Consider the following 16,318-nt stretch of genomic DNA (forward strand, 5'->3'; position numbering starts at 1 on the left):
GGTCACAGTTTAAGGATAAAGGGGAAGCCTTTTAGGACCGAGATGAGGAAAAACTTCTTCACACACAGAGTGGTGAATCTGTGGAATTCTCTGCCACAGGAAACAGTTGAGGCCGATTCATTGGCTATATTTAAGAGGAAGTTAGATATGGCCCTTGTGGCTAAAGGGATCGGGGGTATGGAGAGAGAGCAGGTACAGGGTTTTGAGTTGGATGATCAGCCATGATCATACTGAATGGCGGTGCAGGCTCGAAGGGCCGAATGGCCTACTCCTGCACCTATTTTCTATGTTTCTATTCAATTAGATCACAGCTGATCTGATCTTTGGCTTTGATTGCACTCAGCTGTCCAATCCCCAATAGATCAGAAATCTAATTACCTTAATCTCCAAAACACAATGCTTCAAACTCCACTGCTCGTCAGAGTAGATTTCCAAAGGTTCAGACTCTCCAAAAGAAGTAATTACTCCTCATCTCAATATCGTAGCTCGCCATTTACTCTGAGATTATGGTCCCTCCTTTTAGACCTCCTCCCCCACAGTGGGAACATCCCAACATCTAGCCCGTCAAGGCCTCCCAGAAGCTTACATTGGGTAGTCACCAAGTAATGGGTAATGGACAGTCGGATACCACCAAGTATTGCCATGAAATTAACTGATGGAAATGCAAAGAATGCTTGTCAAAATTAACTAACAAATAAATATTTTCAAAAACACAATCAAATGTTAAGGCACTTACCTATTCTCCTGCAAATGAAGGCGGAGTCAGATTCTGAATTGCTTGTGGTACTGGTGGATCTAACTTCAGAAAGGCACTTTGACTGATGGCTTGCGTTGAACTCCTTTGAGGACTGGGCACTAGAGGGAGGTATATTCTTATAGTTGTCTAAGTTTATTTTGCTGATGGCATCCTGTGCCCTCTTCTTCTCTTTCTTTAACATGTTCACTAAAATATCTAAAGCATTCAATCAAGGAGGATAACTGTTATATTTGAAGGAACTGGCAATTTAAATGACTACCTTATATGTTTGGACAATATTGGAAATGGATGAAATGCCATTAGTACAAGAAAACTAAAAATAAGACATGGGAAGAAGTTGATTATATTTAATTAAGAAAATGGCAATGATAAAGAACCTAGAATAACATGAAATATTCCTGTAAACTACAAATGTTTTAATCATTGTTTGGTAAAGCATTGTTTGATCAGGGATGGCCAACCTATATGCGCCAGAAGTGGCACATTGGATGATTAGAAGTACACATTGCAACCCAGTGATAATAATAAAAAAGGAAGCCTACTCATGCAAAAAGTATTAACCAAAAACCGATTTGTAGAAAAAAAATCTATAGCAGGAATTCAAGTAGCTTAGAGCTAGAAATGAGTTTTACTGAGAATAAATCTAAAGCTTAGCAATTATTTTTAGCGATTTTATTATTTTGTGCACATCTTTTGGCGAATGTTACCTTCTTTTACATTAATCTGTTTTTAATTTTAAAAAATGTTCAATGAGTCAAAGTAGGAAAGAAGGACTTTTGTTCTGCAGTTGTTCCATAACTGTTCAATACACGTTTGATACTTGTTTGATCCGAGGCGCCAGGAGTCTGCACCAGCGGTGCGTCACAGGTTTTTGCCAGTCGGTTTACAATTGACACTCGTGCGCTACAGAGTTGTGCTTTGTTCATCCTTTGTGAACATGAGCAGTTCTGTAATTTTTTGAAAATTAAGCCTTGTTTTTACAGTCAGTTACCCATCACAGTGCAAAAGAAAATTAGCAAAAGAAAAGCAGAAAGTGACAGTAAGCATGAATTCAATGAACAGTGGGAAAATGAGTTCTTATTTGGAGCAGGTCCGTCAGGAAAACCGTTGTACGTTGTTTGTGAAAACACTTTCTCACATAATAGAAAACATGATCTTAATAGACACTATAAAGCACAACATCAGACTGAAATAGAAGGAAAATTGAATTTAGTGCTTGGGTCTGAGTTACGGAAAGATTAAGAAAAAGGAAGAAATCAAAAGAAAACAAAATATATTTGCCAAAAGTTTCAGAAGGATATTAATGTTTATTTTGTTTTTATATTAAATCAATATATTAAGTAAAAATGCTAAACATCTCTATATTAACATATTTTACAAGAATTGAATGGGGGTACAAGAGTTGTATGGTGCATCTGAACTTGTGCGTGAAAAAATTGACGCATGGAATGTAAAAGGTTGGCCACCCTTGCTTTAGATACCAAATTGAAAAACAATTGATGTCACAAAGGTGGGGGACCCAAAAACCTGCAGAGTTGAAAGCTAATGTAATTTGTGGAAAAGTTAATGAAACCTATCAACAATGGGAAAGCAATAGAACATTTGAATGATGAGTGGAGAAGAGAGTTAGTATGGATATTTAAAAGTCATTTCTGAGTAGTTAAGTTGATGAAGTCATTAAAAAGATATGCAGTGTTATTTAATAAGCACTAGCTTTATGGTGTCCAGAAGATTTTTTTAATATAATATTTTGCACAAGGGAACATTAACAAAGTAAAACTGAACATCGAACATGTTACAAGGAACTATTCACTGAAAAGCAGGAGACTAGGAAAAAGAACGACCGCTAACATAATAGACAGGGAAACATTCAATGGATATTATGAAGACATTTAGAAGATACTTGATTGTGTTCTGTGATAATATTAGCTGTGGAAATATACAGAATTGCGTAAAAATCTTAGGCGTAAATATATAGCTAGGGTGCCTAAGACCTTTGCAGAGTCCTATATTAATGGTATGTTTACACTGTACTGTTGCCATACAGGAAAACAAATTTCATGATTTATGTGAGTGATGATAAACCTGATTCTGATCTGTGTCTCTCTTGTGGACAGAAAACGGGAGAGTGCAGGGGAATCATGGTTGGTTTACGGCAGGGGTCGGCAACCTGTACCACTGAGAGAGCCATTTGGACCCGTTTCCCACAGAAAAGAAAACACTGGGAGCCACAATACCCGTTTGACATTTAAAATGAAATAACACTGCATACAACGTTTTTTTTTGCCTTTATGCTATGTATAAGCAAACTATGTGTTTCATTTATGAGATTTATGAACTCCTGCAGAGAAAATGAAATTACATTTCTGCATGCAACAAAAACATTGTGAACTCTGAGAAAAAGACGTTGGGTTGAAGGTTACTTTTAAGTAAAATAATCAATGCCTATTTGAGTCCTTCTTGTATTTATGAAAAATGCTGAACTTAAATTGTCCACCAGCAGCAAACCAAAAATAACATCAGCTAGCTGTCAACGTGAAAAATAAAAGGACTATTTCACTGAATAATGAAAAAATATGAATATACGTAAAATAGTAGGCAATTAAAATATTTATCATAGTTGGTTAATGGGATTTCTGCTCCTGGACCTCAGCGCACAGCGTCTGCACATCAGGGCTGTATGACGTCACCTTCATCTTTACACAGGATCGCAAGCTGTCATCTGTGAGGCGTGCACGATGTTTGTTTTTAATAAAGTTCATGGTGGAGAACACCTGCTCACATACATATGTGGATCCAAAGATCGACAGGACTCCAAGCGCATACTTTTTAATGTTTACATAAATGTCGGAGATAGCATTCCATGTTTCGAACACAAGTTTGTCCGGTTCGCGGAGGTTTTCAATATCACTCCATTTGTGATTCTGAGCAAGAATTGCCTTCTGACGGGCAACATCTTCAAGGTCTGTTGTCAAGCGTCTAAACTTGGACACCCATATGTCTTTGTCGGCTATGTCAGCCAGTTCCATCTCAAGATCAGGTTGACTCACACCTGCCAATGCAGTCGTATTCAGTAGGGGTGGATCGATGCTTAGGGGAGTGACCGGGAAGGATAATGTGTTTTTTTCCTCTCTGAACTCACAGAAGTATTTCCCAAACGATGTTTGCATTGTGATGTTTGCAGAATGTAAATACTCCGAATTTATCATGTCGTGAGCTTGTTTGAACTCTCTCAAATTGGGGAAGTGAGACAATGTGCCTTTCTGTAAATCTCTGGCAAGCACTGTCAACTTGCACTCGAATACCAAAACATCCTCCAACATGTGCAGGGCTGTGTGTCCTTTCCCCTAAAGAGCTGTGTTCAGCGTGTTCAGGTGCGCTGTCATGTCTACCATGAAGTGTAGCTTTCCAGCCACTCTGGCTGTTCCAGCTCAGGAAAGGTGAACCCTTTGCTGCCTAGGAAAGTTTTCACTTCTTCCAGACACGCGACAAAGCGTTTCAGCACCTCCCCTCTGGACAGCAACCGGACTTTGTTGTGTAGCAGGAGATCAGAATATGCGCTTTCCAACTCGTCCAGTAACAAACGGAATTGACGGTGATTTAAACTTTTTGCCATTATTTTATTGACAATCTGAATGACAACATCCATTACTTCTGTGCATTCCGGAGGAAATGTTTGAGCGCAGAGTGCCTCTTGGTGCATGATGCAGTGAAATGTCAGCAGGTTTCCGTCCAGTGACTTCTGCAGTAAAGCCACAAATCCCTTGTGCGCTCCTGTCATACTTGGTGCCCCATCAGTAGCTACTAACACCCGGTGGGTGGTCTTTATTCCTTTGGCGCTTAAACAATTCAAGACAGCCTCACAGATGTCCTCCCCCCGTGTTTGGCCTTTTAGAGGTATCAACTCAATCATTTCTTCCAGTGGCCCGGCAGAGTTTACATACCGGCAGAACAGCGCTATTTGTTCAATATCACCTTTGTCTTTAGACTTGTCACAGGCAATCGAGTAGGCCACAGCTGAATTGATGTCTTTAATTTGGTGTCTTGTGATGTCTTCTGCCATTTTTATGGTTCTGTCTTTGCAGAGAGGGGCATATCCCTGATTTTCTGCAGAATTTCACTCTTGTTTTTAAAGTCCGTGAATAGATGTTCTGAAATTTTAATGAAAGATTATTTTATATATTCACCATCTGTAAACTGCTTCCCGTGCCTGACTATTTCCTGAGCGGCAACAAAACCAGTATATGTAGTTGATTTTCCAGACTCCATCCACTTCTTGAAATTATTTTTGCTCAGATCAACCTTCCGCATTAGTTCCGAAACGGCTTTTTTTTCTCTCATTTCCATCCGGATATTTTTGAGCAAAGGCTGCGTGTTTATTCTAGAAAGGTCTTGCGACATTTGACTTTCCGGTGTTTGTTAGTTTCTCATTGCATATTAAGCATACCGGTAAACCAGTCTCGTCAGCAGTGAAAGCAAATGAACCTGCCCACGTATCATTAAACGTTTTGTTTTCTTCAGTCACTTTTCGTTTTTTTAGAATTCTCCATAGTTAGCCTACCTTGGATCGAAAAATTAAAGAAATCGCGCCCTGAAGGGTGTCAGGCATTGGCAGTGGTGACGTCTATAAAAAGCGACAAAAAACACATTTTATTTAGATTGTACAAGATCACCATAATCTGCAAATTTAGAATTACATTTCAAAAACTAACAAACTAACATAAAATACATTTTAATTAAATACTCATCATTTATTTTCCAAAGCCACAGGGAGCCGCAGCAGAGATGAAAGAGTCGCATGTGGCTCCAGAGCCGCAGGTTGCCGACCCCTGGTTTAGGGCAAGGGAGAGGGGAGGGAGTGGGGAAGCACCAAGGAGACATTCTGTAATTATCAATAAACCAATTGTTTGGAATCAAATGGCTTTGCCTGATGTCTCAGGGCTGGGTGTGTCTGCACCCCGGAACTCCTTCCCTGCCACCTGTCTCGCACCTCTCCCGTGACGCTCCACCATTCGCCATTCCCAACATTATTTGCTTCCGCCAGATTTACAAGCTCTCTCTCCACTCCATGATGACAAATACAGTACTGTGCATACATCTTAAGACACTTTGGCTATATATACGAGCCTAAGACGTTTTGCACAGTACTGTAAAGCTGAAGCAGCAAAAATGTTATGATACATGATTGATTACCGCTCAGAATACAGCAATAATATTCCAACATGGTTAAATGTGCTGCCCTTGATTGTGAAAAAATTCAACTATAGAAGAAAGGTGTTTTGTTGTAATTATATAGGGCCTTAGTATAACTTTCCCTTGAGTTTTGTATGCAGCTAGAAAATATAACATTGAGCAGTATAGCATAGGACCAGGCTCTTGGGCCCATAACATTGTGCTAAACTAATTAAGGAGTAATTAAGTGCCTAACCACTTCTGCCCATACAATGTCAATATCCCTGAATTCTCTGCACATTTAGGTATCTATCCAAAAGCCTTGGCAGCATATTCAGGGCACTCACTGCCCTCTGTGTGAAAGACATGCCCTGCACTGTTTCACCTTGTAGTACCTCAATAGACTGTTGTAATAAACTTACTCGTATGAATGGCATGCAAGACAAGTATTTCACTGTACCTTGATGTATGTGACAATAATAAACCACTTTACAAATTTCCTGATTTCGTATTACCTCAATCCACTGATGTAAAGCTGTCATCGAATAGCAGAGCAGACTCAATGGGCCGAATAGACTAGTTCTGTTCCTATGTCTTATAGCCCTTATGCTAATAAAATGATTTGCATAGACTGCATGCAAAACAACGTGTTTTGCTATATTATGGTACATGTGACAATATAACCAATATATCAACCTTCCTTTAGATGGTGTCATTGAAGGAAAGAGCCAAAGATAGAGTTTTAAAACATCCAAAGTAACTGTTAGTTCAAGAAGATTAATCCAAACATAAAAAGGATACTGATTTCATTATCTCTTTGCTGCAATAATTCTCTTAATTTCATCTCTGCGTCGTTGACAACATCTTCATTGGTGTCAGGGGGTGAGACTTCATTTTCAATTATCAAGCCTGGTCTACACTGCTGCAACTCTTTCACCAAACTCTGCGATAAGAAAAGTGAGTAAATAATCTGATAATGCCCTTTTCTTTCCAAAGTCTAACATTCCACATTCTACTCAGAAGAGATTATAAATACTTGGCTATTTTCCAGATTTATTTTTGGAAGTTGACCAGCTTCTCCCTTTAACAGGTTTAGAAAAAATAAAAGCACCTGGCCAATAAATACGTCATGAGTCAATATTTGTGTACACTAATGTGAAAAATTATCAGGCTATCATTTGCGATGCACAAATAATTGTGAGCTCCATGAAATCCAAACTTTTCCTTATAAATAATGGACTCCTCCTCTGATATCTTCACCCACGTATGCATGTCGCATAGGGAGCTAACAGAGTGACAGTTCTCCCTACTCTACAAACCACAGCCTACCTGTGTATCTCCTTACATGCAGAAAGTCCATCGAATGTGAGCAGTGTATGACTTAGTGGACACCTTTGCAGCTTCAACCCAAAAGAATGCACCAGTGACAGCATCGATAAGATCTTCAATGTCTCACTGCTGCAGTTACAGGTTGTCACCTACTTCAAAAGGGCATCAATCATACAGGTGTCAAAGATGAGCAGGGTGAGCTGCCTCAACAACTGACACTCACATCTATTGTGATGAAGCGCTTTGAGAGGTTGGTCATGGCTAGAATTAACTTCTGCCTGAGCAAGTACTGGACCTGCTGCAATTGGCCTGCCACCACAACAGACCTGCAGTGGATATAATCTCAATGGCTCTCTGCTCAGCCTTGAACCACCTGGATAGCAGCAATACCTACACAGGGCTGCTGTTTATCTATTACAGCTTGGCATTCAATGCCATCATTATTACTAATCAACAAGCTTCGAAACGTGGATTCTGTATTGCCATCTGCAATGAGATTCTTGACTTCCTCATTGAGAGACCAAAGTCAGTGTAAATCGATAATAACATTCTCCTCCTCGCTGACGATCAACACCAGTGACACCTCAAGGACACAGGCATAGCTCAGTGCTCTACTCTTTCGACACTCCTACTGTGCAGCTAGGCATAACTTTATAACTTCACTTATAACACCACTGGTTTTGTTTGAATGTCCAATGGCAATAAACTGGCTTACAGCAGCAAGATAGATTAGCTTGTTGAATGGAGTCATAGCACAATCTTGCACAATGTCAGCAAGACCAAGGAATTGGTTGTGGACTTCAAGAAGGGGAAGCTGAAAGAACACACACAGACCCTCACTGAGGGGTCAGCAGAGGAAAGGGTGAGCAGATTTAAGTTCCTGGTCTTCAACATCTCAAAAGGTCTATCCTGATCCCAACATACTACTGAAATCACAAAGATTTCTGTGGCATGTACCATGTATAGCATTCTGACAGGATGTATCATTGGGGTATGGAGGCTCCAAAAGAGGCTGAAGTAGGTTGTCATCACCATGGGCTTCAGTTTCATCATGGGCGCAATCCTCCCCACCATTGAGGACATCTTTAAAAGGTTGTCCTTCAAGAAGACAACATCCATTATTAGGGATTCTTACCACTAGGGAAATGCTCTCATCTCATTACTACCATTAGGGAGGAGATACAGGACCTTTTTATTTATTCATTTATTTATGGGATGTGAGCGTTGCCAGCTAAGCCAGCATTTTTTGCCCATCCCTAATTGCCCTTCAGAAGGTAGTGATGAGCTGCCTTCTTGAACTGCTGCAGTCCCGGAGGTGAAAGTACACAAGCAGTGCCATTAAGGAGGGAATTCCACATTTTTGACCCAGCGACAATGAAGGAACAGGGATATGTTTCCAAGTCAGGATGGTGAGTGACTTGGAGGAGGATTTCCAAGTGGCGGTGTTCCCTGCTATCTGTTGTTCTCATCCTTCTAGATGGTAGTGGTTGTGGGTCTGTTAGGTACTGCCTTAGTAACTCTGGTGAGTTGTTGCAGTGCATCTTGTAGATAGTACACACTGCTGCAACTGTTCGTCGATGGTGGAGGGGTTGGATTTTTGTGGGAGGGGTACCAATCAAGTGGGCTGCCTTATACCTGCATGTCAACATTTTAGTAACAACTTCACCCCCTCAACAATGAAATCTCTGAATGGTCCATGAACCCACGAACACTACCTCATTATTCCTCATTTGCACTATAAATCTATCTATCTGCTTCATCATCATCATGATGTGCCATGCCATTTGACATAGGCGTATCTACTGTAGCTGTCTATCTATTATTGTAACTTATAGTAAGTTTTAATGTCTTGAACTGTACTGCTGCCACAAAACAACAAATTTCATGACACATGTTAGTGATAATCAATTTTTTCTTATTCTGAAATATCTCGATCCCTTCCAGAAATTCAAGGTGGATATATTTAAGATAGGGCCTATGAATCATCATCATTCCAATACAGCATGTGCTGATACACAGTAAATAAATTGTTAAGTTACAGCACAATACAATAAGATGTGGGAGCAGTATAAGGCCATTTGGCCTATTGAATCTATTCCATCATTTCATCACGGTTGATCCAATCTTCTTCTCAGCTCCCATTTCCTGCATTCTCCCCATATCCTCACATATGCTGACCAATCAAGAAACTCTCAACCTCTGCCTTAAATATACAATAAAGACTTGGCATCCACAGCTACATGTGGCAAAGAATTGCACAGATTCACCACTCTCTGGCAAAAGAAATTGCCTGTCATCTCAATTTAAAAAATGACACCCCTCTATTCTGAGGCTATGAGCTCTGCTCTTGGACTTTCCCACCGCAGTAAACATCCTCCCTGCATCCAATCCATCAAGGCTTTTCACCATTTGATAGGTTTCAATGAGGTCACCCCTTGTTCTTCTGAATTCCAGTGAGTACAGACCTAGAGCAATCAAATACTACTCATATAACAAGCCTTCAATCCTGGAATCATTTTTGTGAACCTCCTTTGAACCCTCTCCAGTTTCAGCATATCCTTTCTAAGGGGCCCAAAACTGCCTATATTACTCCAAGAGAGGGCTCACCAGTGTTTTATAAAGTCTCAACATTACATCTTTGCTTTAATATTCTAGTCATCTTGAAATGAATACTAATGTTGCATTTGCCTTTCTCACCACAGACTCAACCTGCAAATTAACCCTTAGGGAATTTTGCACAAGGACTCCAAAGTCACTTTGACCCTCAGTTTTTTTTATATAGTTTCTCTCCATTTAGAAAATAGTCAATCCTTTCATTTCATCTATCAAAATGCATAACCATACACTTCCCAACACAGTATTTTGTATGCCATGTTGCCCATTCTCATAATCTAAGTTCTTTTGTGGCCTCTCTACTTCCTCAAAACAACCTGGCCCTCCAGCTATCTTCATATCATTTGCAAACTTTGCAACAAAGCCATCAATTATAGCATCCAAAACCCTGATAATGTAAAACGAATCGGTCCCAACTAGTCTCCTGTGGAACACCAAAAGTCACTGGCAGCCAACCTGATAAAAGGCTCCCTTTATTCCCACTCATTGCTTACTGCCAACCACTGTTTTATCCATGCTATAATCTTTCATGTAATACCAGGGGCTCGTAGCTTGCTAAACAGACTCATGTGGGGCACCTTGTCAAAGGCCTTCAGAAAATCCAAGTGCACAACATCAACCGATTCTCCTTTGTTTATCCTGCCTGTTATTTCTTCAAAGACCTTCAACAGATTTGACAGACAAGATTTTCCTTTGAGGAAACTATGCTGACAATGGCCTATTTTATCACTTGCATCCATGTACCCTGAGACTTCATCCTCAATAATCGATTCCAACATCTTCCCAAACACTGACTGGCCTATAGTTTTAGACCAAACTAACTGGCCTATATTTTTCTTTCTTCTGTCTCTCTCTTTCTTCCTTCTTGAAGCGTGGAGTGACATTTGCAATTTTTCCAGTCTTCCAGAACCTAGTGACTTTGAAAGATCATTACTAATGCCTTCACAGTCTCTTCACCCACTTCGTTCAGAACCCTGGGGTGTACACCATCTGGTCTAGGTGACTTAGCTGCCTTCAGGCCTTTCAGTTTCCCAAGAATCTTTTCTCTAATTATAGTAACTTCACATGCTTCATGACCCCTGACATTCCACATATTGCTAGTGTCTTCCACAGCGAAGACTGATGCAAAATACTTATTCAGTTTGTTCACCATTTCCTTATCCCCCATTACTAACTCTCCATCATTTTCCAGTGGTCTGACATCGATTCTCGCCTCTCTTTTATCTTTTTGATTCTGAAGAAAATTTTGGTATCCTCTTTAACAGTATTAGCTAGCTTACTTTTATATACTGTCTTTAACTTCTCAATGACTTTTTAGTTGGCTTCTGTGGTTTTAAAAGCTTCCTAATCTTCTAACTTCCCACTAATTCTTGTCCTTTCTGAACTGCTTTCAGAAATTCCAGCCATTGCTTCTCTGCCATCATCCCTGCCAGTGTTTTTTTCCAATCAATGCCTGTCAGCTTCTCACTCATGCCTCTATAATGCAGTTTACTCCGCTGTAATAATAATACATCTGATTTTAGCTTCCTTTTCTCAAATTTCAGGGTGAATTTAATCATATAATGATCACACTCCCCTAAGGGTTCTTTTTCCTTAAGCTCTCTAATCAATTCTGATTCATTGCACAAAACCCAATCAAGAATAGCTGATCTCCTCTTGGGCTCAACTAAGAACTGCTCTAAAAAACAACTTCATAAGCATTCTAGAAACCTCCCCTCTTGGAATCCAGCACCATCCTAATTTTCCCAATCTACTTGCATATTGAAATCCCTAATTATTACTGTAACATTGCCCTTTTGGCATACATTTTCTATCCTGCATTGTAATTTGTAGACCACATCCTTGCTACCATTTAGGGGTCTATATACAACTCCCAACAAGGTCCTTATACCTTTGCAGTTCCTTAGTTCTATCCACAACAATTCAACATCTTCTGACCCTATGTCACCTCTTTGATTTGATTTCGTATTTTATGAACAGAACAACACTGCCCCCTCTTCCTTCCTGCCTGTCCTTTCAATACATTGTATATCTTTGGACATTGAACTTCTAGCTATCATCTTCTTTCAGCCATAATTCAGTGATGCCCCGAACATCATACATGCCAATCTACAACTGTGCTACAAGTTCATCTACCTTATTCCATATACTATGCGCATTCAAAAATAACACCTTCAGTCCTGTATTACCTTTCTTGATTTTGTCCACCTCTGGCATTACAACTCATTCTATTGACTGCAGTTTTGTCCTATCAATAGCTTCTGCTCACTACATATTGCCTCTGTTTTTTAAAACAGCTACCTCATCTTCAGCACTATCATCCACCTTTCCTACGATACAGTGAAACATACGCAGCTCAGGTCACCAGTCACACCATGTTCAACCTTTTGATTCCTAACTTTGCCTGAGGTCTTACTAAAATCTGCCTCCACAACCTCTCCACTAACTGTTCTCTGTTTTCCATCCCCCTGCAACTCTAGTTTAAACCCTACCGTGCAGCATTAACAAACATTCCCACTAGGATATTAATCCCCCTTCAGTTTAGGTGAAAATCATGCCTTCTGCACAGATCCCACCTCCCTGGAAGAGAGTCCAATGATCCAAAAATCTTATGACCTCTCTCCTGCACCAACTCCTTAGTCAAATTAAAGCTTGATAATCTTTCATGGTCTGGCATCATTAGCACATGGCATGGACTGCAGTCCTGAGATCACAACTCTGGAGGTCCTACTCTTTAACTTAGCACCTAGCTCCCTGAACATCCTACACAGAACCTCGTCACTTGTCCTAGCCATGTCATTGGTACCTACATGGACCGCAACTTCTGGTTGTTCACCCTCGCACTTAAAAATGCTGTAGACTCGATCTGAGATGTCCCAGGTGGAACCCAAGAGTCAATGTATCATCTGGGAATCTCGTTCTTTCCCACAGAACCTTCTGTCCGTTCCCCTAACTAACGAATCCTCTAGCACCAGAACATGCCTTCACTCACCACTTCCCTCTGAGTCTCAGAGCCAGACTCAGTGTCAGAGACCCGTGCCCTCTAACTTTCCTCTCTTAGGTCAAATCCCCAACAACATTCAGAGTGATATAGCTGTTGTTGAAGGAGATGGCCACAGGGTTACTCTGTACTGGTTCCTTAAAGTCTTTGCCCTTCCTGACTGTCACCGAGTTTCCTGTGTCCTGCACCTTGGGTGTAACTACCTCTCTATATGTCCTAAAGTCATATTATCATGGCTGAAATGGTTCCTTTCAAATGGTTCAATCATGCAGAAATTGTTAAAAGCAATTAAGTATTTATACCTTTGACCAACAGCTCTTAGTAAAAGGTGCAATTGTCAAGATATTCATATTAATAGTACTTTGCAAGCGTGTTGACTGAAAAGTGATTTGACACAGAGTATATTGTACTTGCAAACTTTTACAGTTCAATTCACAGTAATTGTAAAACTGTATTTGGCTCTATCAGTAATGAATCACACGCATCAGGGACATAGGTGATGATATCAGCACTGATTTTAAGAACATTGCAGTTTGGAGTATCCTGACGCCTCTGAAATGGTGCTGATCTTCCATCTGTTGTGCTTCAATCCTCCACTGTCCATAGGTTTGTGGTTGACCTCCTAAGAGCAACCTCAGAGGAGTACATACACCCCATTATGGTAATGGAATCATTTCACATTTAACAGACCCTTGAGCCCATCAAGTTCCCATCTGCACTAATCTCATTTAATTCATAGTCTTCTATGCCTTGGTGATGCAGGTGCTTATCCAGATACTCTTTGGTAGTGTATGAATGCCTTTCGCTACTACCCAAATGAGCAGTTATTTCTGAATTCCAGCCATCCTCTGAGTGAAAAGTATTTCTCCGATCCTCTCTAAAATTGTTATTCTTTATTCTAACCATAACGTCTCTAGTTTTAGGCACTACTGCTCTGGGGAAAAATTTCTTGATAGCTACCCTAATGATGCCTCTCGTAATCTTAGACATATCTTTCAGGACTACCTCTGCTGCCTCAACTATGAGGAAAACAAATCATTGTCTCTAGTCTTTCATCACAGCTGAACCTCATCTGGACTCCTCATGTATAATCACATCATTAAGCATAAAAATGTGCTACTGATAGTGACACGCTACTGAGTCCCAAAGTTATGTCCTTATCTGTGACGGTGTCATTTGATAAAATTATCATATAGACTGAGAACAGACTAAATTTAAATAACTTAAATGCTGACCTTTAGTAGATGGAAGCAGTACTGAATCTTCCGCATGTCAGGTCCAATTTCCAGTGAAGACTCGGCGTCAGTGTCCTCTAGGTAATTATTGACCAGCTCATGCAACCTTTGCACAAAACACAAGATGAATAAAGAAATCCATCAGATTGGCAGCAATTACCGTTCAGCTTACTGAGTAGATGCTGCAATGCAATCCTGTGAATACTCTGGCTAGGTCACTTGTGACGAGATGCATTTTTCAGCAGCTGGTAAACAGAATAGCAAAACCTTTTTCCCATATTTAAAGTTGAAATTCAACATGAAGGAATAATTAGGGAAAAGAAAAATATCCCAGGTGTACAACATATTTAGAATAAAATCAAACAATCCAATACTTTAAAAATTGCCATATACAGTTATTCATAAATCACATAATCGCCAGAAAGACTCAAGTACATTGTGCTGTGTTTATTTTGTATGTATTATCTGCCAAAGTAAATTGTTCAATGTCTTTGTTAAATAGCTAAGTCATTTATTATTAGCAATGCAGGGTACAATTTATTTAATGTATCCATTATCTTCATTAACTTTTTTTTATTTTTAGTGCACATGAGCCTTGTGTTTGAACAACCAGCAGAAGTTACGTTGACCCAATAAAAACTGTCTTAAGACGACGTAATGAGATAACCAACAATGAACAAAGACCGTAATAAAACTGAACAGGACATTTAAAAAAAAAACTTAAGAAAATGCTTAATTGACATGGTGGATGCTGAAGGACCGATGCTCCTGGCTATGAGGTCTGGAATTACATGTCATAACCTCAAAGTAAGGGATTGGATGGAGAAGCACAGGATTCACTGAGAAAGCTGTGAATCTTTACCCTCCTCTCCTCCAGATGCCAGGTCTGTCAACAGTCTTGTGACAAATTTTGCACTGCATATTCTCCATCATTTTCTGTTACATGTAATTGATTAGCAGACAGAAAGGACATCAAACAATATGAGCAAAGGGGACAAATTCGAGTTGGGATATGCTAACCATGATCTTCCCAACCAGCAGAGCAGATGCAAGGGACTAAATAGTACACCACTGCAATCTACTTACAACAGGGCACTCATTATACAAATAAAAATGAAGTCAAACTGTTATGATTAAAATCCCATAACCTATTGCTGCTCTTTCACATGTTGGCTGCCTATATTTCCAGCACACAGAACATACTATGTCTTTGAATGTACTGGACTGACAATCTCAAGTATATATCTGCCCTTTACTATAATTGTCCATAATACCATAACCAGCCTTGGTTACAGTGGTCCTATTGTATAACATTAATTTCTAGATTTAATACCAAGATTTGCCTGCACAGAACACTGAACTGTTATTATAATATTTAAAATTTTATGGCATGAATAATAATTTCATAAACATATTTACACAGTCATTTGGAATACAGATATATTTAAAAGTACTACACCATATTAGTCATTCAATTAGAAATGAATTCATTCAATAATCAGTTTCAAAACATTCACATAAACTTCACTGTACTGAAGAATCTCAGCTTGAAATCAAGCAGTAATGACAATGATGCTTCAAATATAACTCCTGCTCTTACATATCGCATCCTTTGATGACAAACCTGCTTATCATCTCCTCTGACTGGATGCCCAAGATCAGAAACACAGAGGTTAAAATGAACTTTTTTCATGGTTTCAACACCAGAAATGGAGATAAGTACAATATGCTGTGCCGAATTCTTTTCTATATATAATACACTCCCTTGTCTTGTAACCAAATGACATTCATTTTTGTGAATTACAGACTACATCTCTCTTTTTGGATACAAGTAGAATTGTTCATGAATACGCTAGAGTCCTATAGTTGCACCATCTTTCAAAACTTACAATTTGCAAGTCTCTAAGGATCAAATACACATCATTCATCCATATGAGCTGTGGTCAACCAAAACCCCTAATGCAAGTTTGGGTTGCAATTATACAATATTGGATCTATTTTAGTAACAACTTTTTATTCAGTGGGATTGGCTGTTAATTTCAATCATTACCTGATTAAAGTACGTCACTCACCTTTGAAACAATTAAATCATAAATACACTGAGCACATTCTAGTCTAGCATGTACAAAATGCCAGTCTCTTCCAAGCTTCAGCAATCTGTGCCTCAAAGCTCATTCAGCTCTGTCTTCACTGCAGATAGTTTTAGTTACC

General features: G+C 39.5%; 1 protein-coding gene across 3 annotated transcripts in view; it reads right to left on the reverse strand.

Moving 5' to 3' along the window:
• The window catches only part of kif6 (kinesin family member 6), a 553,299-nt gene that overhangs the window by 355,669 nt on the left and 181,312 nt on the right, over window positions 1-16,318 (reverse strand). For all 3 annotated transcript variants that reach the window (XM_059982794.1, XM_059982793.1, XM_059982792.1), the window contains 3 exons: window positions 14,108-14,213; window positions 6,731-6,872; window positions 737-952 (listed from right to left, as the gene is read on the reverse strand). In XM_059982794.1, the coding sequence (XP_059838777.1) occupies window positions 737-952; window positions 6,731-6,872; window positions 14,108-14,213 (464 nt within the window). The remainder of the gene's footprint in view (window positions 1-736; window positions 953-6,730; window positions 6,873-14,107; window positions 14,214-16,318) is intronic.

The sequence above is a fragment of the Hypanus sabinus genome, chromosome 10, assembly GCF_030144855.1.
Source record: "Hypanus sabinus isolate sHypSab1 chromosome 10, sHypSab1.hap1, whole genome shotgun sequence".
In the NCBI taxonomy this organism is placed as follows: domain Eukaryota; kingdom Metazoa; phylum Chordata; class Chondrichthyes; order Myliobatiformes; family Dasyatidae; genus Hypanus; species Hypanus sabinus.